The sequence below is a fragment of the Mus caroli genome, unplaced genomic scaffold (assembly GCF_978045245.1).
Source record: "Mus caroli unplaced genomic scaffold, Mus_caroli_1 scaffold_7, whole genome shotgun sequence".
NCBI lineage: Eukaryota > Metazoa > Chordata > Mammalia > Rodentia > Muridae > Mus > Mus caroli.
In genome coordinates, this window is record NW_028227262.1 from 37,618,710 (window position 1) to 37,644,035 (window position 25,326).

Here is a 25,326-nt window from a genome sequence, read left to right on the forward strand (position 1 = left end):
TTCTCTGAAAGCATCTAAGAGAAAGGCCATTAATGATAAAGTGTCCATGTAGCCATGAAAAGATGTTTAGACTCCCTGACCATCTGCCATAGCTTCTTACCATATGTGGACACACTGAGACAAATGAATCTACAAAGGAAGTAAAAAAGCCTTTTAAGATTTGGCTGTTGGTGATTCTATTTTCAATCACTCTATCACCTAGAGAAATAAAGTCATCAGTCCTTAATTTAAAAACTGAGTTGTGCTATGTGGACACAGAAAAATAGTTTATTGTCTATTACAAGTAGATTGTCTAAGACAATAACATGTGTCCATTTGACCCAAGAGACAATACCAGAATAGAGTCAGTTTTTAACCACCATTATTAATGATATATAGTTATTTCATTATAAACTCATATAAACTCACCTAGAGTTAAATAATATCACCAATTTCTTTCTCCACACAAAAATGACAACCATATTGGACAATGAATTGGAAAGTATTAGGTAAGTTTCAAACATTGAAAGGAACACAGAAAAGCAGTTAACTCATGAGACCCTGGGTTACCTTCAATATAATCACTAAATATTTTCAGAGGTGACACCATTATTTTAATTAGTATTAAAAGGGGTGAAATCTGTAATATACATAGGAAAATATGATATTTCCTACAAATTCTGAACACTGTATCAGTTAAACTGCTTTGTTCTTACCATGAACAAAAGATATTTCTGGAAAAAGGAGTTTACTTGGGGTTACGATTCCAGAAGGAGAGTCCATAGCAATGGCTGGCATGACAGTAGGTAGTAGGAGCTGTGATGAAAGGTCAAATCTCACTTGCTCAAAAGATCCAGAGACAACAAACTGGGAGAGGAATGAGACTATAAACTCTCAGAGCTCATGTTCAGTGATGAACTTTCTCCAGCATTTCAAACAACAATGAATCAAGGGTTCAAATACGTGAGCCTATGTGGTACATTTATCATTCAGACCATGTCAAATAGATGTTTAAAACATGTCTGCTCCCCACAATAGCTTCTTCCACTACACTAGTCTAGGCTCCATTCTTTGTCAGACAGAACCTTTTAAAACAAATTACCTTTTCAGATATACCCAATAAGATTGCTTTAGCCTAGTCTGTTTGCCAGTTATGAAATTGAAGGAAATATTTAATAAAATTTTTGATATTGAATTCCTTGACTTTTCTCTAACTAATGGATTTAGACTAGCTAGAGTCCCTTGAGTGTCCCACTACACTCTTTACATACAAAGGGAAGGGGTGAAAGATAAGAATACACATAATATATTGCAACTGTGAGATGAAAGATAGGTTGATATGTGAGGGATCAAGTACCACATTATCTTCTCCAAAGCCTCAAACATCCTGATGAGTGAAGCAGCAGAACTGCTGTATGCTGCTGTTGGACCTGTGCTACTTTCCCACAGACACTAATTCTTTAACAACATGAAGAGAAACAGATGCCACTTTCAGAGTTGACTATTTTATCAACTTAAAGAATGATATCACTTACCCTTCTTCTGTTACCGTTTTTGAATACCCTCTAATTTGTTTGGAATTGAAACTGAAATTTTGAACACTTGATTATTTTCTCCTTCCATGAAAGAAATCCCTCTCTTTCTAACCCTACCAGTAAATATTTATCCAAGTACCTTTTCATCACAAAGTTCTTCTGACTTAGCTATAAACATATTCATTCTATTTCATAATGCTCCTGTACCTTGACCATGAAACATCATGCTGGCTTTGTATTTATTCCTTACAAAATAATCATAGAATATCTAATACAAGGTAAGGTTATATTTTAAAAGCTTAGTAAAACAATATACTATAAAATATCAGCTTCCTGATCCTTGAATTTGTAGAGACTCTGCAAGGAAATAGGCAAGGTCATTTTCAAAGAAGAAAAATTCTGTAAACAAAATCAGCTAGATGAAGATAATACATAATGATCCTTTCTAACGGCTGGGGCAGAGAGCTTCTGCAGATGTGCCATGGAAATTTCTATAATTAAGCCAGAAATGATGGAATATCACTTCCAGAAACAGAAGGATAAAAAATTCCAGGTAGGAGGACCATCTGTCCTCCGGGTCCACATGTGAGAATGGGCACTGAGTCTTGTAGCATGAGAAAATGTGCCCAGTTGGCTGTTACCAGGATCTGACAGCAAATGTCAAGGATATGAGGACAGAGCCTAGCTTGAAACTCAAGTTCACTAGGACAAAAATATGGGCTTTCTTTCATGTGGGGGCAAGAACTCATCAGACCAGAGACTAGAGGGTATTATGGGAAGCTCTTTCTAAGATCATTTTTCAGACATTGAAAGTATCCATCATCACAGATATATGCTCCTCTCACAAGGGTAATATTGGTGTTTTACAAATGTCAGGACCTGTATATGCATTTGGTAAAGGACAGTGATGAAAGGAATTTTAAAGAAAACATTGAAGCTTATAAGTTATGTGCTATCTCAATGGATACTTGATATCCCACACTCTAGGATTAGGATGTAGGAATACAGCTCAGTACTTGTAATGTGTAATTGCCTTTTTTCATTTATGGAAAATTCTTAGAGGTCTGGTACTGTTGAGGTTATTCCCAAATATTCATTCATGGCAACCTTCAAACATTTCCTAATTGCAATTATTTTCTATAAAATTAAAGAATTTACATAATTCTCCATAATGAAATACTATTCAGGTAGTTATATTTCAAGGGATAATATATATCTGAATGTCAGAACATTCCTATTCATATATATTTGTAGAAATGGAAGCATATATTAAAATAAAGAAATATGTAAGCATATGTAATACTTCTGAATATCTATGATTTTACAAGTAAAATGTATGAAATATGCTAATATTTTATAAATATATAATATGACACTTATTTGAAGTTTTTCTGTATTCTTGATAATTTCACACAAGTATACAATAAAATATGATGTCCAATTTCTATCTCACTTTTTAAATTTTCTCTATGTCCCACCAAAATATCTTTCTTCCAAATTTATGCATGTTTTAAAGGAGGGTAGGAAGGAGTGCTCTGAAATGTCTTCTGGTCATTTACCTACATATAGCATTACTAACAAAGCAGATGTGGTTACCTGCACAAGATCATGCCTTATATTTTTAAATATTTAGTGTGCCCATAACATCACTTCATTGATAATATTATCAGCTTTTCAGAAACCTTGGTCTAATCACTTTGCTTTATTCAGAAATTCCCGAGTATTTCAGCTCATCAAGGAAATTCAAAAACAGTTTCCACTGATGGTTTTGGGTACACAGGTATACACACACACACACACACACACACAAACACACACACACACACTTGCACCCACAGAGGTGTGTGGCAATCTGGAAGGAATGAATCTGGTCACAGCTTCTCGATGAGTGGCAGAGCAGTATCCTTTTCAAAGAGTAAGCAGCTTCTCCAAGGTCCAGGCTGAGTAGTGGCAGTCTGAAGCCTCTGCTGAGTGGAGGGTGAAGGGAGTCTGCTTGGCGAGTGAAGAATTAACCACTTTCTTATCTCACTGCCATACTCTCAATGGGCGCCTTGGGAACCTGTTTCTTTCCTGCTGGAAGTGGCAGCACACTAACAAAGTTGAGAGGATTATTTATCACTGGAATGCTCCTCCAGTGACTCTGTAGCCTTGGTTCAAATACTTTGATGATGTCTTTCATGGCAGAAAGCAGACTATGATTAATATCAATGTCACAGAGTTACATCCTTAATGCAGGGCAGGTGATAAATATGAGGGGGTTTGTGTTCTGCTTTTATTTTATGTTCTTTACCAAGTGGCAGACTTGACTCACAGAGCTCTAACTTATGTTGGGAAGGAAGAATACTCACAAAAAGACTAAGGGGCCCCATAAGGCAGCAATGGCACATTTCACCCACTGTAAGTACACTTACCTGCATCTTCAACTGCAAAGTCCACTCCTAGGATTGTAAATAATACAGATCAATGCAGAGGTGTGTGCGTTGTGGGGGCAGGGAGCACTATTCAGTCTCTTCTTTAGCTATAGAGTAACTCATGTAGTGTAAAGTTTAATCAATTACTCGTGGACTCTCAAAGTGAGAAGAATGATTTTTTTTCTCTCATTATGAATATTTTGCAAATGTAGCCTAAAGCTGGTATACAAGGTTAGCAGTTACCATGGTTTCCAGAGCATCCTACATTGATAATCTACTTTCTACCCAGGTGCTTTATAGACTCAGACAAAGGTCACAGGGATTGTACCTATCCGTAAGACATGTACTCTATCAAGCTATTGAAATTTTGTTCTGTTTCTTCCTTCATGGTGGCCAAATGTCAGTCCCCTGGCCACCTCTAAGTAGCATAGACACAAAAAATAATTGAGAACTCAGAGGGTACAGACAGTTTGGGAGGCTACATATATTTAGTTTCTTTAACAAAAATTCATTTTTCAAAGGTTCTGGAGCTTTGGTGTGTTTTCACAATTTACACAGTGTTAAAAGTTAACCTATCAGTTCATACAGCACACAGAAGCTATGACAGTGAGTTAGAAAAATTTCCCCCAATGCCTCATCCCCAGTAGGACAGTAATGTAGAATATGCCACTTTATAGGCAGATATTTGATGAATTTAAGAGTTTAGATAAGGTCCAGGGTCGACTTGTCTAAGGTGGCCAGAAGAAAAACACCCAAGCACCTATCCAAATACAACACTGAGCTAGATGAACAGTGCTGGAGAGCTGGCCCTGGTTATGTTGGCATAGGTAAGCTGGCAGGCTCATCAATTCAGCTCTCTTCCAGTCCACCCTGACATCTACCTCAACCATGAGCTGTGGGAGTATATGAAAGGGTAGATTCAAAGTTGCATGATCTCTACAGCACAGGGCAGCAACAGGATATCTAAGAAAAGTCCCCATCCAGAATAGATAGTGTAGCAGATTCCAGAGTCTTTGAAAGAGACCAATGACTCATATCAATGAGCACTTGCAAGTAAGGGTGTGTGAATAGAGGAATACATTGTCTGACTACTACAGAGTACAGGACAAGATGATGGTGATGATATCTTATTTTGTTTTCTTTGGGAAAGAGGAAGTTTAAAAGGGAAATAAAATATATATGAAGAGGTAGGGAGATGAGTATGATTGGGGTTCATGACGTGAAATTCACAACGAACAAATTAAATTTTTTTTAGTTTAGATAACACACTATCAGTAAGGTCTACTAGGCAGTTCTCATATATTCTAGAAAGATCAGTAAATATCAATTATATTTGCATAGATTTCTTAGTTGAACTCATATGCTATTTAAAAATGTTCTCTGTTCAAGAAAGATACTTAGTAAAGTGCTGGATTTCAATCAGGAAAGCTAAAGCATTGGTTGAGAGCTGGGTTGTTGATGGATATAATAAAAACTCATAGTTTGAATCTTTTGAAATGCATTACAGACAGGATAAATATATGTCCTATATTAGGAGACTTTCTGCCTTATTCTCTGCAATGGTTCACTTTTCATGTCAACTTGACATGGTGTAGAGTCACTTGGGGAGACAATATTAATGTGGAATGCTCTAGATTATGTTTTCTGTGGCATATTTATAGAAGATTAACTTGATTTTCCTTAAACATGGTTGGAAGACCTGCTCACTGGGCGGCATCTTTCCTCAGGCAGAGAATTCCAAATGGTGTGATAGTGGAGAAAGTAGGCTGAGCACTAGCATCCATGGATTTAATCTCTCTGTTCCTGTGTACAGATACAATGTGACCATTTCTCTATGCTGTCACTGTGAGTTCCTTGCTAGGATGAATTATAATTATGACCTGTAAGCCAAAATAAACCCTCAAGCACTATGTCATCTCTGTTTAATAGGTACAATTGTTACATCAATCATCAGGGCAAAGGAATCTTTGATTTTCAACAAGCCTCACTGAAAATTAAATTGCAAAATTTCATAGGAGAAATCAAGAGGTCCAACAGTCAGCCCAGTGGAGAAAAGCTTTGGAACAAAGTCACAATATAGCATGTATAAGCATTGCAGAAAGAAACCCTGTGTGAGAGATGATGTTCAAGTTCAAGTATATGAATTGCCACATGTATGTGTGTTAACTCAGAGAGAAGATTCAAGTTTTTTTTTTATCATTGAATTATACCCAAAGTGAGGCAAAAGATCCAGGGTATTCAATCTCTTTCTTTCTCTCTCTCTCTCTCTCTCTCTCTCTCTCTCTCTCTCTCTCTCTCTCTCTCTCTCTCTCTCTCTCTCTCCCTCTCTCTCTCTCTCTTTTTCACACACACACATGCATACACATACAGACACACACAAGAGAGAGAAAGAATGAGAGAGAGAGAGAGAGTGAGAGAGAGAGACTGGTAAAATATAAATTAGCAAAGACTTGACAGGAAACAGGAGAGAAATATGCATTTGGATATTATCGAAGTCCACCATTACCCAATGTAGGAATATCTTGTTTTAGTGACTTTATCCTTACTTAATAAAGTAGTTTGAGGAAGAATCAGTGATTTCATGGTCATTTTTAGTTTTCTACCTGAGATACTTAATAGTTCAACTATGCACTTGTAATGAATAAACAAAATTTTTTCTCTACTTCTATTTGTTTCTTGAATTTATTATAAACTAAGTTCCATGTTAGTGACTAGCAAGAAAGATGTATATGTAAAGTCACAAAATTCAAATTTTATGAGTATAGGCAAAGAGCAAATATGTATTTGTATAGAGAGGAACTGCCATAGAGTTAGTCATTATAGTAAGGAAAGATGTTTGCTTTTGAGAAACATAGTGGTCAGGAATTCATGGACAAAATAGTTCAGAGGACCATTTCAGCCAAAGGGAACACTGTGATAAAAGCTGAAAAGTAAAAATAAAAGGAAGATGTGTTATTTTTGGAAAAAGTGACAGAGGGGTACAAAGAAGGAAAGAATGGAAAATGAGGAAGGGAAAGAGTTCAGAATGAAGTAATGGAAAGGAAAAAAGAGAAGGATGGAGGGAGGGAGGAAGGAAGGGAGGGAGGGAGGGAGAGCAGGCAGAAAGGCTGGAATGGAAAGAAAGGAAAGGAAGAAATGAAAGAGGGAAAGAGAGGGAGATGGAAATGGGGGCGAAAGGAAGGCAAAGATGGAAAGTAGAGATGGGGATACAAGAAGAGAAGGAGGGATAGAAACAGATAGGAAGGAGGGATAGAAAGTGAGACACAATACTATCATGCAGACTCTTGAGAAGCCCTTGGTTAAAGGGATACAAATTCTGACAGCTTGAAATTATCCCTTTACCATATATATATATATATATATATATATATATATATATATATATATATATATATATATATATATATTTATATAATGACATGTATCCACAGTGTACAAAAAAGGGGTTGTTCTTTGTAATAAACTAATGTTTTTAATTCTAAGTGTCCAAAATGTATTTTAAATACTGCAGGTTACTGGAATGCATGTGTAAGTGTTGTCGAAAGCCAACCAGGTTAGAACAGCAGCAGAAATGGTACTTGAAAGGTTTTGCAATCATGAAGGGAGATGGGAGCTGTATGGAAAATAACTGCATATGCCTTGGCCTGTAGTTTGGTGACTATAAAGGTGAATTGGTACTTTTATAATGATGGGCTATAGCAACTAAATTGAGAACTGAGTTCTCAGATGTGCTATGCATGTTCCTAAACACGTATATGCACTGAGTAATTGTATATCTTTTCTAGTAAACTGGAAAACTGAACAGAGTAGGTAATTTTTTAGCATGAAAGAAAAGTCAGGAACAGTATTTTCTAAGTCCCCATCTTCCAGGCACAGCTGATGGCAGTATGACTTCTGCAAGGCTTCTTGTATAAAGAAACCTCAATACTAGAAATCATGACTCCTACTACAGTAGAGAGCAGTAGTCTCTCTGAAGAGCACCAGGAACCAGCAGGACAAAACTGAATGTGCTTCCAAGTATTGAGGGTTCAGCTTTAAAATAGAGCAGTTGCCTAGTATGCACAGTACCCTTGGGTTCCATCTCCTGCACTCTAAGAACACAAAACAAAATGCTATTGTCTATCAAATGTGCTGGAAAGAGATAAAGAAATATTCTAAAACAGGAGTTCCATAGGGCCTTGGGGCTGCACACAAGTTTCCTGTTAACAAAGGTAGGCTGAAATTGACAAATGAAAAGAAATGCAATTATTCCACTTATATTTCTTAATCTAACTTTCTCTCTAGTAAACTACCCCTATGACCCCATTGCCAGCATGCCACTCATCTCTCTTGTTTCTCTTAAACCACAGGTCATCCTACCTTGAAGAATGCAGATCTAACATTGCCAATACTTAGTTTTGGCTTCTTTGATATTTGATCCTGCAGATGAACACAGCACACTGTTTGTTAAAACAAGGTCTCTGTATCCCAGCTATACCTATAGCCCATGTTCTTTGCTCCTCCATGTTTTTTTTTTTTTCTCACTTGAGAACAGGCTGAACATTATGGCCTTTGGCCACAAACAGAATGCCTGTAAACAGCTTTAAATTTGAGCAAATTACAGGGAAGACAATACAATTTCTTATGATTAAGTGGTATCATATATTGTTTAGTAGAACTTTATAGGAACTACTGTAGACATATTTTGTAAACTCTCAAGATGAAATTACCTCAATGATGACAGAAACGAGACCCCTATATACTATCACCACTGAACTTTCAAGGAAGTTCCTTCCTAGACACTGTGTAATCAGGCCAATGGTTTTCCCCTCAAATTATGCTTATTTTTTCTCTTTCTCTTACAGTTGTTCAGCTTTAGTTATTGGGATATCACAGAATTAAGTTCAGAAGTTTGTTTTTATTGTTCCAAGAATTAGGGAATCTTTTTACTTTAGTAAGGTGTCCCATTTTCTCAGAGAAGTCAGCTTTAGTCTTGCAATCAATACAGCATGAAGGCACGATGGACTACACACTCAGGTGTGGCTATTGCTGGTGTTTCTCACTCACCACTTGAGTTAGATGAGAACGTCTTTATTAACAAGACACATGCAGAAATACTTACACAACCCTTAAACCCTGGAAACTAAGAACTGAGAGAACTAGCTCAGGTATACCACAATGCTAACTCTGAAGATTGAAGCAACGATCGTATATCATCATATGCATGTTTTTATTTTGTTATCTTGATTCTTAGAAAATCAGCTTATTTATACCATATAACATCAGGCAACTTTAAATTCAACCAAATTGAAGTTTAAATTCTATCTTATGTCCTCATTGGGACATCTTCTACAGTGCAGATTGAAGTGGGCTGCTTCACATGGTATGTAACTAAGTTAATCTGGCAAAATAGGCTTTTCCCCTAAAAGATGAGAAAAAATACAAATATAAAAGAAGTTTGGGGTTTTTTTCATATTAAGAACTATGCTGTTTGTCAATCTCAAAAGCAACTTTGTATCGTCAGGCCCCTTCTTCCACCTTTGCATGGGTTCTAGGACTCACTCTCAAGTTACCAGTCTTGCACTACATGTTTCTTTACCTGCATGAACAGCCTTTTAGCCCCCTGATGTCATGATAATGAGACATACTGGCCAATTAGTGGCAAATTCCATGGATGACTTTACAGGGCATGGTATACATACAGTAGGAAAAGCACAAAGATTTAATATCTCAAATTATCAATATTCTTGGAGGTTCGATAGCCTGGAGTCTGTGAAGATGCAACCCCCAGTGTACAAAAAATGTGGTCTCTGTGTCCTTACACTTTACTCTAAAATCAGATGCATACCTACTTGTGATTCAGAAGTCCTCTCTTTCCTTTCTCCCCTACCTTTCACTGGCTCTGACATTGTTACATCCCATCTTTATATGTATCCTGCAATACACTGACTGAAAGACATTGCTCCTGGTTTTGTAAGTATGGAGTCTTTGAAATGACTCCTGACCCACTTATCTTTATTAGTGCAGGAAGAAGCTGGACTCCAACGGGGCATTAGCCATGAACCATCTTCATGCACTCTTCTCTGTTCCTTCCTCTTGTTCCCATGAGCTTTCCCTTCATAAAACATGCACAGAAACCTGTTACTTAGCTTCTGTTTATAAAGAATGCTGAAAAGAGGAGAGCACTGAAAAGGATGCCTTGCAGACAATTAGTCAACTCACAAAGCTTTATATATATATATATATATATATATATATATATATATATATATATATATACTAAATCTCCACTCCCTTAAATAGACTGTAATCAGTAGCAATAAAAACAGTGATAGGAATCAGGTAGATTCTGTGATAAATCCTGGTTTCAGCAGATACCATCTTATGTAAATTTCAGTAAAGATTCTAAACCAAAATTTACTCTTTTAATATATAAACTGGATCAAAATAGCTCATGCTTCTGAGATGTACTGCACAGTTTCTGTTATGTGTCTGATAGGAGCTCACTTCTAACTATATCATTATAAACAGCAACTCTCTAACCCTTCAGTTGGTGAAGAAAGAACCCATTGTGTACAGTCCCGTAAGAAATATTAATATAGCTCTTCCTAGGAATCCTGTCCTACTATTAACTATTTCAGAATATGGTCAGGTTTTTGAAGATATATAATAAGTTACCTGAAGTCATTCACAGTAACACTATCATATGGGGTCTTGATATAACCAAGATGCAGGACAGGACACCAGCATCTATAGGGATAATAGTGGTACTTTAATTAATCAATGAGAAACAAAAGCATCTGAGAGAATCTTATTGTAACCCAAAGTCAGTGCCTACATGTTGTGCGTGACAAGGCTCGTGGTTATTTTTGTTTATTTGACTGATTTAGGTTTATAAATGAGACAGAAATGTGCTATTTTACCACTAAAAGTTAGTTCCCTAATATTGAATAGATTATTTCTCCAAATGTCAGTGTCAATGTCATGGGATTTTGGCAAATTTGTGTTTGGCTTAATCTTGTACCTGTTGGAAGCCGAGGAGTGCTCAATCAGGCCCTGGAAAAGAGAATGAAATTTCTGCTCAGGTCTAATCTGTTGTGTAAGAACTGAGAAAACAACACAGATTATAAATAATTAAGGGATTATCTATTTACTAAGGAGGAAAATTATATGATTAATTATTTGGAAGGATTGGTCGCAGGCTTTTTAAAAAAATATATAGCTGTCAAGATCATCAAATAAGTGAATTTTCTAGTGAACATGTTGCTATGAGTATACAAAAGACAAGAGACTAGTAAGTTCATAGGTAGAATTATAAGCACAGACCTCATCTATTTATAAAGATTATGGTATTGCCATTAGATGAATGCTATGGACTTTTATTTTATTTTTCTGAGCATTTGACTACATGTATATGTATGGAGTTTTAATCAAAGTATGCACCTGAACATCATTGAAGCAAGTTTACACTCCTGCCATTATACATTAAGAAATCTCTCTTTTATGTAAAAGGTAGTAGTATTTCAAAGCAAGTGGAAGCTAACTATAATCATTTAAGTTGTTTGTCAATCCTAGACCGCTTTTTCTGTATCACAGACACACTGACCCCACTAAGAGAAAGTTCAGAGTCGATTAGCTCTCTCAGAAAGTCCTGTCTCTGATGTAGATTGATGTCATAGCTTGTAAAGTCTCAGAGGGAAACTAGGATAGGATAGTGTTTGCCTATAATATTAGAACTTGAGAAAGGGAAGTTAGGGCAGGGACTCAAGGCATACTTATTTTCTAAATCAAGTACTAAATAGCACAGTACACTCAGATCACAGAAACCCTGAACAGTAAGTACCTTTTACAACTAACTGGGGAAAATGATACAGAGTTACAGGAAAGGTAACTTTAACTTTAACATTCCAATTAACCCTGAGAAAACACCTAGTATCACAAACACAGTGAGCTTTCAAAACACCCATTTCTTAATTGATGAAGAGGTTTTTTGCTCTCATCCAAATGAGGAGAGATTAAGAAGCAGTCAAATTTTGTTAAGGAACAACATTACAAAAACCCTTACAACCTCCCAAAGTTTATAAATGGATTTTCTCCCTGCCATCCACCTCACTAACTAAATGCTCTTTTGCATCTTTCATATTTGCTTTCCCTTTCTATTTGTATTTGGATTTAATAGACTTTAGTGTTTATATTTTATTGTACATTCTCAACACCATATAATATAATAGTTCTCCTTTTACTTACTTTTCAAAAAGAGTGGTGGAGTCTCATGTACCTTAAGCTTGCTTTAAATTTGTGTAGCTATGGATATTTTTAAATAGCTCTTCATTGTATTATCTCTACTTCACATGCATTGGGATATCAGACATGAGTCACCATGCCTAGTTCATTATGGTAGAAAAGCAATCTACCCAACAAGTGCCATTTCCAAATCTCTTGGCTGCTAGTGGGGAAGTTTGTCAGCTCTTTTATGGTCTCAGGGCTAATAAAGTTGGGGGTTTAGTCCATACATTCAGTATTTATTTATTTATGAACCCAGTCAATACACTCCTAAATAATTCTACTGCTATTTTGCTAATTGGGCATAGTTACAAACTGTCCTCTAAACTGTGGACAGATAGATTAGTAGAATCTTTAGATCTCATTAAAGATGTTTCTTAGTGCAGTAGATGGGGGTGAATTGAAGAAAGCAGACAGTTACTACAAAGCATAGAATGTGAGTGTTTGTGGATCAGCTACCAAAGGGACTTCTATATCACACCCCAAGGCTAAGGGACCAACTTAGACGAGGAGCACAAAGACTGAAAGAACAGGAGGCCAGGGATGACCAGTGTGAAACAGTGACTTCTGTGTATATCAATAAGACTGCACTCACAACATGACAATATCTGTGTTTGCTTGTATGATACCAAACTAGTGAAGATTCAAGAATGGAGTGGGAAGGGGTTCATGGGCCCCTATCAACAAGTAAGGCGTTTTAGACAGATGGTGGCTTTAGAGAGAGGAAGAGTCAGTTTTCCTTAAGAGTGTGGGTCCTGATAGTTCTACCATACCCCAGTGGATGGCTCCACACCCATGAGTCTATTGTCAGAACCAATTTGAAGAAATGGATTATTAAACTTATTTATTTAAAAAGAGGACATAAAGTTGGGGGACTGGGTACATGAAGCATCTCAGGAAAGATTTAAGAGGAAGAGTTGGGAATGAGTACTTTAAAGATACATTGGACAGAATTCATAAAGAATTAATACAATATTGACTTCAAATTCTGTTGCTTTATCCTTTTGAGGATTATATGACTGATTACTTGAGCAGGAGAGTGTGGAATGATTTAGGCTATATCTGTATCATGTATAGGTGACTGTGAAGCCAGGGAATTTCAATGTATAAAGAACTTTCGTTTTCAGGATAACCTTATACAGTTTGGACACGTCTACCTTTCAGCCTCAGTTTTTGATATTGCTGCTCATCTTATGGAGATGGTGTATTAGTATGAAACTCAGTGTGGATTCAAATCATCTGTCTTCCTTCCTCAACCTACCTAGCACTAGAATTAGTTTCAGATTTTCAATTTCACTGTTCTCTACATAATTTCGTACTTCTCTTATCAAACTGCTATAATTTAATCATCTTTTCTAACCATCTATTTGAATAAAACCAAGAGGAAAAATTTCAACTTTTTTCTGTTTAATGTATTTCTTGTGTTCTTAGAGATTCACTATCCATGAATACACAGTATTTGTTCTCTCTCTTTCTATCCCCCATCTCCCAATTTATAGTGATTAAATTTGAGTCTCTGACTTAAAGAAAGAAATGCATATAAACACATAGTGCATATTTTAAAACATGAATAAGTCATGTATCTGCTAGCAAATGAACAAATTGTATAGTTTCCATTAGGCTTATGCAACATCTATACACATTGACATGACTTCAGATGTAAAAATCACCTTAATATTATAAAGAATAGTATTTTTTGTATATACCTGTGTGATTTTTCCAGTAAAGTAGTATATTCCTTGACTAATAGGATGGTTTGTGATAATTCAGCTTGCTTGACAATTTCACTGGATCTGTAGTCATCTAAAATTGCACTGGGCGGGCCTTTAGTAACATTTCCTGAAAGGATTAACTGAGTTGGAAGACTCTGCATGAGAGAAGGTTGCCATCTTCCACTGAAACCCAGATAACAGGAGGTCTAAGGAGAAAGGTGTTGATTTTGGTTTGTCTACCTTTGACTTTTGCTGATGACTGCATCTTCCCTGTTCTGGTGCTCTTGCTATTACCACTACACACTGTCACCAGAGTTCAACTTCTTGGATCATCCAAGGCAAACTGAAAATTTATGTCTCTCTAGGAATCTTCTAGGACGTTGAGACTATTAAGGTATTTAGCCCCTATGAGTGAGCTATTGTGCTCTCAGGCTCTCCAGTATGTACACAACCATTGGTGAACAAGTTCAAAATTGTCATATAAAGCAAACTAATAAACCTTTAAGATACACATCCATTCTCTTGGTGCTCTCTTTCTATAAAGAGCCCTGGCTAAATATACTCATCTTTAAGGAATGAAGTTGAAGCGGTTTTTCTGAGAGAATAGTGTCACATTAATATTCTTCTCTGTCATATATGATGGCCACATTATACGTGTGACTATATGTGGCTTATTAAATGCTATATCCTCATATGTATTTTCCTGATTTATATACTTTTAGAGCTAGTAACACCAACATTTACAGAAGACTTTAATGAAAAAAGTATTCATGTCAAAGAATTTGCAGACTTTCACTGTTTTCCTATTAAATGTGGTTATAAGTCAATAACCAAATACATTGTTTAAACAGCAGGGATCATTACAAAAGAGAAGATAAGTGTGTAAGAGCAAGAGATAGTGGATGGTTACTGAAGACAGTGTCTGCTGCATAGAAAAGAGGAGCTGCACATAGGAATTCACAATTGTGACAACATGCAAAAAATCTCATGCCCCATCAAACCAGAACAAGGAGCAGAGACAGGCACAAAGACCCACCAGTAGTCAAGGAGTTAGAAATTGATAACAGCTGAAAGAGGCAGAATCAGTTTTCCTCAAGCCTGTAGCCTATGTTAGATTAATAGCATTCCAGTGGAAGACCACAGTAAATTTGGACATCATAGAGGGGTTGTACTTCAATGGTGGAAGGGCAGAAAGTTGAGTGAGTAGGGAAGTGAAGTAGATCTGAAAGTGAGGAGGAGGTAGGCAAACACAGTCAAACCATATTGAATGGAATTCTCAAGGAAATTTAAAAACAAATATCAAAACAAACTCAAGCCCTGTGGACTGTGGTCCTATCAATATGTTCATTGTTGCTGATATTTGTTATATCTTCTCTCATGGAGCAAAGGTCCAGGCAATTAAAGATGGATAAAGTCCTCATACTGAAAACTGGAGTCAAGAATCAAGACAATTTCATTTAAATCTTTTTTTAGATTTTTTTTTCATTTACATTTCAAATGCTATCCCCAAAGCCCCCTATACCCTCCCCCCTGCCCTGCTCCCCAACCCACCCACTCCTGCTTCCTGGCCCTGGCATTCCCCTGTACTGGGGCATATAATCTTCGCAAGACCAAGGGCCTCTCCTCCCATTGATGGCCATCTAAGTCATTCTCTGCTACATATGCAACTAGAGACACAGCTCTGGGGGGTAGGGTGGAGTTACTGGTTAGTTCATATTGTTGCTCCTCCTATAGGGTTGCAGATCCCTTTAGCTCCTTGGGTACTTTCACTAGATCCTTCATTAGGGACCTTGTGTTCCATCCAATAGATGACTGTGAGCATCCACCTCTGTATTTGCCAGGCACTGGCACTGGCATAGCCTCAGAGGAGAGAGCTATATCAGGGTCCTGTCAGCAAAATCTTTCTGGCATATGCAATAGTATAGGGGTTTGGTGGTTGTATATGAGTATTTAAATCTTCATAGCTTTAAACTTCCTGGTTTTATAAAAAGCAAATATCCATGTAGTATTTAATAAAAATAATGAGCTCCCTTTATTCAGATGCAGATTTTTCCATGTTGGGCCCAGAAGGTGGCTGAGTTTGGGTATGATTGATTGATTGATTGATTGATTGATTAGTTAGTTGATTGATTGTCTGTTTCTTCCTTTATCTCAGATTTAAATCTCACTGGAAAAAATATCCCCACTTTTAGGAGTCATTTAAAGATGCCTTGAAATAACCCCTTTCATTGGATGGACCATCTAGAGACTGCCATATCCAGGGATCCATCCCATAATCAGCTTCCAAATGCTGACACCATTGCATACACTAGCAAGGTTTTGCTGAAAGGACCCAGATAGAGCTGTCTCTTGTGAGACTATGCTGGGGCCTAGCAAACACAGAAGTGGATGCCTACAGTCAGCTATTGGATGGATCACAGGGTTCCCAATGGAGGAGCTGGAGAAAGTACCCAAGGTGCTAAAGGAATCTGCAACCCTATAGGTGGAACAACAATATGAACTAACCAGTACCCCCCGGAGCTCGTGTCTCTAGCTGCATATGTATCAGAAGATGGCCTAGATGGCCCTCAGTGGAAAGAGAGGCCCATTGGTCGTGCAAAATTTATATGCCTCAGTACAGGGGAACACCAGAGCCTAGAAGTGGGAGTGGGTGGGTAGGGAGTTGGGGGGAGGGTATGGGGGACTTTTGGGATAGCATTGGAAATGTAAATGAAATAAATACCCAATAAAAGAAAAGAAAAAAAACAACTCTTTCATCTCAGCTGGAGAGATGACTCTGCAGTTAAGAGCACTGACTGTTTTTCCAAAGGTCCTGAGTTCAATTCCCAGCAATCATATGGTGGCTCACAGCCATCTGTAATGGAATCTGATGCCCTCTTCTGGTGTGTCTAAAGACAGCTACATTGTATTTATATATATTAAATCAATCAATCAATCAATCAATCAACCATTCAATCAATCACTCAATCTTATTTTTTTTAAAGATGCTTGCTAGGAATGTTTGATGGCCTGAGTTCAAACCACAACTGACAGGAAGGAGAGAAGCAACCCCCATGTACATCTAGACATGCATATAGAACTAATTGTAACTTAAAAATAAAATGCAAAAACCAAACAAATTAAGTGAAATATGCCCTTCTTGTACTCTCTTCTCAGAGCTATTGCCTATGGTAAAAGCAACAGGGAAACTGATCCAGGACCCATGCTGGCTATCATCGAAGGGTACCCAGACCAGTCTGCTTTGGAGCAGAGGGGTACTTTGGAGGTAAAGCACAAAAGGCCATATAAATATGCTTTCCTTGGAAGACTGAGTATCTTAGTTAGTGGAGTCAGACACACATAAGCAAAATGAAGGCATGCCTGGGTTTTTCTGAAAACATGAGGAAACTGAAATTTATAGATCTATCTTGGCTGAAAATCCAGAGGAGTGTTGCCTAATACTGATGAAAATTTTTAGATTTGTCGGGAATATTGGGCAGCCAGCCCCACCATAGCTGATCCTCCCATGGCTCAGATCCTATCATCATTAAATTGAAAGGAAGGGAAATAACATCCTCAGCTTAAAAAAAAATCCACGTCTTCTTTCTCTGCAATGGAGAATAAATATAGAGGGACTATAAAAGGATCCAAGTCTGATATCATAAATGCAGACATGTTGGTACAAAATGGGTTTTTATGTTTATATATGTATGATATGCATGGCTTAGGTGATAGTTCTATGAGGTGGGTAAAATGCTTGCTATACAAGCACAAGAAACAAAGACTAGATCTCCAATACCCTAGTGAAAGCCAGAAGTGATATCGGCATGTACCTCTAATCCCAGCACTTTCTGGAGAAAGTAAGTTGATCCCTAGATACCTCTGGTTATACATCCTAGCTGAAACCCGGAACTCCAGCTTCAGCGAGAGATCCTGTCTTAAGAAATAAAGTAGAGAAACAATGAGAAAGAGACCAGTGATTCATAGATACATGCCCTACACACACACACACACACACACACACACACACACACACACACACACACACAAATAACAGATACACAACAATGTCAGCTAAAGGTACAGATGTTTGCAAGACACATTGAAAATATGAAACTAAATGTTAAACATGTGAATGATTAATACACTCCTTTCTTCTTTGCAATTTAGTATAATCCCAGTCATGGATACTGGGGTAAATTATGAATGTTTGCAAGATATGCTAGCTCAATAAATCTTATCTGGAGAACTTACCAAGGACGAGGCTGGTGAGAAGAACAAAAATATGTAAGATGCCAGAGAATGGAAACTATATTTGTCCTTATAAAATATGTTGAGTTTATATCCTTTGTATCTTTGGTCAGGTTCAGCAATGTGGCTGAACTCGTCTATTTTTTCCTCACTCATTTTTAGGAACAGCACTTTGAATGCACAGCCTCAATTTTATTGTTCCATCTGCTGTGAAAGTGAAACAGCTTCATTCTGTTTTTGTGATAATGCAAAATGACATTATTCCTAGATAGAAGCCATGGTGTTTTCTTCATTGCACTGTAAAAATCTTCACATTTCTTTGGAGCGAGGCATGAAGATTTTTTAGGAACTGCTACTGTTCTATCATGTTGGAATATCATTTTAAGCAACATTTCTTCTCCATTTTTATTGTCTCGAGATACAATTTTTTTTCTATGTGTTTGCAGTCTATGTACATGCTTATGGGCTCAGGCTGGTATATGGGTACATATGCACATGTGTGTGGATGTGGAGTTCTGACATTGATATCAGACACCTTTTCGTAATGCTCTCCATTTTTATTAACGAGGCAGGATCATTCAGTAAACTTTCACAACTCCATTGTGCTGCTACCCTAGTTCTCAGATTGTATGTGTGTCTAGACTTTATGAATTGTACTGGCTAGTTTTATGTCAACTTGACACAGCTGGGATTATCACAGAAAAAGAAGCTTCAGTTGAGGAAATGCCTCCATGAGATCCAACTGTAAGGCATTTTCTCAATTAGTGATCAAGGGGGAAAGGCCCCTTGTGGGTGGCACCATCTCTGCGCTGATAATCTTGGTTCTATAAGAGAGCAGGCTGAGCAAGCCAGGGGAAGCAAGCCAGTAAGTAATATCTCTCCATGGCCTCTGCATCAGCTCCTGCTTTCTGACCTGCTTGAGTTCCAGTCCTGACTTCCTTGGTGATGAACAGCAGTATGGAAGTGTAATAAACCCGTTCCTCCCCAACTTGCTTCTTGGTCATGATGTTTGTGCAGGAATAGAAACCCTGACTAAGACATGAATGTTCTAGGTATTAAAGCTCTACTCTTTACACTTGTGCAGCAACTGCTTTGTCCACTGAGCTTCTATAAGATTTTATTGGATGTTTTCCTTTTATTTTTAAAACTCCCATAATGATGTTTTGTGTTTGATATCATATATATATATATATATATATATATATATACACAGAAAATATCTATTTTTGAGTATTTCTAAATCCCCACAAAATTAGTAATTTGCTAAAATACAATGGCCATAGGGTTATGAACCCTGAAACATGGACAATCATATCTATGGGCCAAATAGGACTCAAGAAGAGAGGTCTCAATTGAAGCTCTAGAATCACTTACTTCTTCTTACTTCAGACTGCACACCGTACTCACTATTCCAAAAAGTCACCTGGATGAGCATTCAAACCTACCCTGTTGACAGCTGACTTATCCTCTGATACCAGTCTCACTATTTTGTTGTTGTTGCTTTTTTTTTTTTTCAAGACAGGGTTTTTCTGTAAAATCCTAGAAGTCCTGGAACTCACTCTGTAGACCAGGCTGGCCCCGATCTCAGAAATCTGCCTGCCTCTGCCTCCCAAGTGCTGAGATTAAAGTCGTGCACCACTACTGCCCGGCTCCAGTCTCACTTTTAACATCTAGTACAATCTCCTTTCTAAATAAGACATTCTGTGAGGTAAACCCAGCTTTCCTTTCAACCACCACAGAAAGACAACTCAGAATAACACAGACATATCTGGTGTGATAACAACAGAAGACAGCAGTATAGTTCGCATCTTCAGTCTCCCCATATTACCTCCCTTCTTTTGATATTTTTAGGTTCCATGACCAATGGAACTATGGAAATAGAGGGTTTATTTGAGGCTTACAGTTTCTGAGAGTGAAGTCATGAATACTGTGGTCAGAAGCATGTCAGCAGGCAAGCAGGTATGGTGCTTGAGTAGTAGCTGAGAGCTCACTCAATCCATAAGTAGGAGGCATAGAGCTAACTGGGAAAGGCCTGGGCTTTTGAAACTTCAAAACTTAACTCTAGTGACATATCTCTTCCAACAAAGCCATACTTCCTAATCACTTCCAAACATTTCTACCAACTGGAGGGCAAGCATTCAAATATATAAACTCTAGAGAGGACATTCATCCACTCAACCAACCAAATAACCAACCAACCAACCAACCAACCAACCAACCAACCAACCACCTACCCCATGGAAAGGTCCAGATAGTAAAGCTTTGGTCCCCAGCAATGAAGCTCTTGGAAGTTGACAAAAACAAAAAGCAAAAGCCAAGAAACTTTAATAAGTAGGAGGCCTGAAGGTCATTGTAAATGTACCTGTAAAGAAAATTACAGCATCCTCCCTTGAGTCCTCTTTGTTACTTAGAGACCGAACCATCTATCAAAGAGCTTACATGGACTATACCTAGGCTGCTGGCACACATGTAGCAGATATTTGAGTCCCTCAATAACTAGAGTGGGTTCTGTCTCTGATGCAGACTCTGTTGCCTGCCTTTTGGATCCCTTTTTCCTGATGGGCTGCCTCGTCAAGCTTCAGTGGGAGAGGATGCACTTAGTCCTAATGTGACCTGATGTGCCAGTGCAGGTTGGTACCCAGGAGTTAGGGAAGGTGTTTGGGAGAAAGGAGAGGAGGGATGGGGCTGAGATGTGGATGTGAAGTAAATAAATATATTAAGTAATGAAACACAACCAAATTTTAAGTTACTACAGGTATTTCTTACAGTGAAGGAAAGGCAATGAACACAGTGAGTTTCCATACCAAATTAATGTTCAGTAAAATAGTTAAGGTCAATAGGAGTCTGTCAGCTGAATAGTTGATCATGACCAGATCCCAGGGAACAGAGAGTCTTCCCAGTGCCTTGCAAACAGGAAAATGCTGAGCAAACTGTGATGAGTTCAATAAGGTCCAAGTGTAGAATTGTTTCAAGAGGCATTGGGCAATTGCTTCGCTGTGTCTGCACAGACAAAAACCCTTTGCTTTTCAGTCTGCATTCTGTACTCTTCTATGTCTACCCAGTTAGCTCTCATGCATCATGTACTGCTTACCCTCCTATACAAAGTTCTCTCAAGCACCATATGGTAACTATAGGATAATGTCCACTCAGTCTGCTTTCTGTGCTGCCCCAAAGCACTGAGAGTTTCCACATCCTTCTCTCATGAGCTTCCTCCTGCTTGCTTCACCCAGTCTATGTGCTTTGAGAGTCAGGATACGGAATCCCCACCTTCTATTTATTTGTAAGCACAGAACACTTGTAGCATACAACAAAATGCACACTTTTTTTTTAATGAAAGGGACCAGAGACAGTTAAAATCTTATCAGTTATTTTTGCCGCACATCTGTAAATGCAGTGGCCTATTTTGTAAGATACACATTCAGCTCTGGGCAAGTATTAGGGGAATAAATTAATTCAAAGGCTCCCAAGGAAACCACAGGAGTGACTCAGTGGATCATTATCTTTTCAAGATAACATAGAAAAACATCAGTGACAGATAGAGGCACAACCTGATTTGTTTAAAAAAAATCTGCACAGACTCTGTAACCTTCTGGGGAGAACAATTAATTAGGCTGGGACAGAGAGAAAATAGAAAGAAGTGCAAATATTTGGTTCCTTTGAGTAAGAGGAGCGGGTTCATTGTGGTGTACAAAGCATATTGGAGGAAATCTTTGGAGGCATGATTCACGAAAAAGGAGACAGAAAGAAGCTATCAGCGGAAGAGTTGGTTTTTCTTCTTCACATAATGTTTCCACTTAGACATAACATTTCTTTGCATATTCAATAAAAAATTAGTTGCAATCAATACACTTAGTGCAATTTTGAGAACACGGTAAAATATCATTTCCTATCAGTGGCCCCTCATAGGGTGTTTTAGATAAAATATTCAAAAAAGAAGAAGAAAATAAAAAGGAGAGGTTGTAGAGGTGTAGGAAAGCAAGGGAATAGTGAGAAAGAAAGGGCTCTGAGAAAGGAAGGTGATGCTGGCACCTGCTGAGGATCAAGTCCCTATAATCACAGCCGCCTCTGGTACGGATCACAGAGGTACCTGCTCTGTGAGTCTTACGGTTGACACGTTAGAAGCAAAGGGTAAAGTACAAAGGGAAAAGTTCTCTCTGAAAATGAGGGTTGCTGCTGCACACACACTTGGATATGTTATTGTTTCAGCTCTCAGTAATGGTGGTGATTTCTCCTGAGGAAGCTCTTCAGAGTGAGAAAAGAATCTATGCTAATTGCAGCATTACCATGAAATAATATAATCTCTACCAAAAAAAAAAAAAGTATTGTCAACAAAAGGAGCAGACCAGGTGTGCAGCTTCATTTGCACCCCATCGCCCTACTCTAGAAAACACACTGTATAAATCCTGTACAAACATCGAACAGCCTGAAGACTTTAGTTTGGGTCACCCAACAGCATGCAGCCCCCTCTTCACACCCTCCACTGCTGGCAAAGCACATACCTTCCACAGTCGCTCTCTTAGGTTGGATGGTGATGGCTCCTTCTGCAATATCTTCATGCTGATGCAGTGGGTTGATTTTGGAACCCCAGCTGTCTGACCCGACCCAGAGAAAATGTCCTACTTGGTCAGCTCTTTTGGCTGCTGCAAGGATCTGCCTATGGGAAGAAACACAAAAGAGGATACAGGTATAGAAACTGAACCCAAGCATTTTCAAAATCAAGTAGAGCTCCCCCCAAAAATAATTGCAAAAGATATGAGGATGTTGATCTTGCATATGTAAAGAGATGTGCAAGCCAATAGCAAAAATGTCAAAGCCCTTTGATTAAAACAAATTAAATGTGTTAAGAGTAAAAAAAATAAGTAAAAGGAGAGATAAACATGCAGTAAGCTGAAGAAGTCTGTTTACATGTATTAGAAATTATATGGCCTCAGTGGGAGAGGATGTGCCTAATCCTGTAGAAACTTGATGCTCCAGGGAAGAGGGATGCTGGTAGGGATGGGGTGGGGGTAGCTGGCTGGGTGGAGGAGCACCCTTTCAGTGGTGGGGAGAGAAGGAAAGGGTGAAGACCTCAGAGAGGGGGGACCAGTAGAAGGACAACCTTTGGAATATAAATAAATAAAATAATTTAATAAAGATTTAAAAAGATAATCTATGAAACCAAAACTAGAAAACGATTATAAATGCTTTTCCAATATTGGTCAAATAAATTTTTATTTTACTTCATTTTGCACCTTTGTGTTTCAAGTGGAAAGGTGAGATAGTGGTAAATTTTATTTCTAGAAAGTACTATGTCAATATAAACCACAATTCTCCAGTCATTTATTAAAATAAACAGGATTCTACTCTCACCCATGAAAGTTAGTTCTTAATGTTTACAGATGAATATGGTCTGCAAATATCAAGGAGACAAGAGAAAAAAATATGAAAAGTCAAAAAGAATCAGCGAGAAAGTTATCATAATAGGATGTGAGAAAGAGGTAAAAAAATAAGAGAATTGTGTATATGCACACATACTATACATATATCTACACACAAACATACACACACATTCATACTAATGTACTCACACAACTTCACTTCACCCACATATACAAACCATATGCAAACATACACATGCCCAGGTACACACCACACACCTTCTCTCCTTCTCCCTCTCTCTCTCCCACATTTCTCTCCTCCACTCTCTCTCTCTCTCTCTCTCTCTCTCTCTCTCTCTCTCTCTCTCTCTCTCTCTCTCTCTCTCTCTCCACACACACACACACACACATACACACACACACACACACGCACACGCGCGCACACACACACACACACAAATTTTCATCACTCAGAACTTTAAATTATCAGACACTGATTCAGAAGTAAAGACATGAGGATGTGTTTAAAAACAAAGTAAGAAATAGGGAAAAGTCACATCACATGTTTTTTTTTTCTCCCAGACAAAAAATGGACTGCTAATTTTTTAATAAAATGATAAGAAATTGTTCCCTAGTAGTGTGGACATCCAAGAACACGTAGAGGAAAAGTTGTGATATGAAGTAGGAGGAAGAGTGGGAAGGAATAGGCAAGTACCAGTGTACTAAGTACTGAACAGTGAGGCTACTTAAAGGAATTAAACATTTCCTTAAACAAATTGTACCAAAAGGAAAACAGTATTCTGGATTGTTTCATTATTAACTACTGGCAAAAAAAAAAAAAAACAAATCTACAAATTTGACATGCAGGAATAGTTTAATAAAATAGCCAATTCTGTACGTACAGCGACGACCCCCATCAGGTTTTTTTTTTTATAATAAATTTACATTTCAAATGTTATCTCCCCTCCTAGTTTCCCCTCCAAAAACCACCTATCCCCTACTCTATTCCCCTGCCTCTGTAAGGGTGCTCCCTCACCTACACACCCAGTCCCCCCCCCATTATAGCCCTATGCTGGCGCATTAAGCCTTCACAGGACCTAGAGCCTCCCCTCCTATGGATGCCAGACAAGGCCATCCTCTGCTTCATATGCAGCTAGAGCCATGGTTCCCTCCATGTGTACTCTTTGGTTGGTGGTTTAGTCCCTGGGGGCTCTGGAGGGTCTGGCTGGTTGATATTGTTCTTCCTATGGGGTTACAAACCCCTTCAGCTCCTTCAGTCTTTGCCCTAACTCCTCTGTGGAGATTCCTGCGCTCAGTCCTGTGGTTGGCTCTGAGCATACACATCTGTATTGGTCAGGCCTCTGGCACAGCCTCTCAGAGGACAGCTATACCAAGCTCCTGTCAGCATGCATTTCGAGGCAATAGAGTCTGGGTTTGGTATCTGCAGATGGGATGGATCCCTACGTGAGACAATGTCTGGATGGCCTTTCCTTCAATCTGTCCCTGCATTTCCATCAGACAGAAGCAATTCTGAGTTAATATTTTTGAGGTGGGTAGGTGACCAAATCTCTCACCTGGCTAACCTCTGCATATGGTCTCTACAGGCTTTTTCTCCCCTTCGTTGGGTTTTTAGCTAGTGTTATCCCAGATGTGTCCTTGGAGCCTCTTGCCTTCCTGGAATCTGAGACTTTCTAGTGGCTACTCCTCCCCATCAGTTAATAAGTTCATGTCTACAGCTATCGAGTGCCTTCCCCAAGTCTCCACAGGTAAAAGAAGACCTCACTGGCAAAGGACACCAGAGTAGAGGTGGGGAAGAAATGATACAGGAGAAAGTGCTAAA

General features: G+C 38.2%; 1 protein-coding gene across 2 annotated transcripts in view; it reads right to left on the reverse strand.

Annotated features, from left to right (window-relative positions):
- Positions 1-25,326, reverse strand: part of Grm7 (glutamate metabotropic receptor 7) — an 891,604-nt gene that overhangs the window by 425,856 nt on the left and 440,422 nt on the right. For both annotated transcript variants that reach the window (XM_021164769.3, XM_021164768.3), the window contains exon 4: positions 22,629-22,783. In XM_021164769.3, coding sequence (XP_021020428.1) covers positions 22,629-22,783 — 155 coding nt within the window. The remainder of the gene's footprint in view (positions 1-22,628; positions 22,784-25,326) is intronic.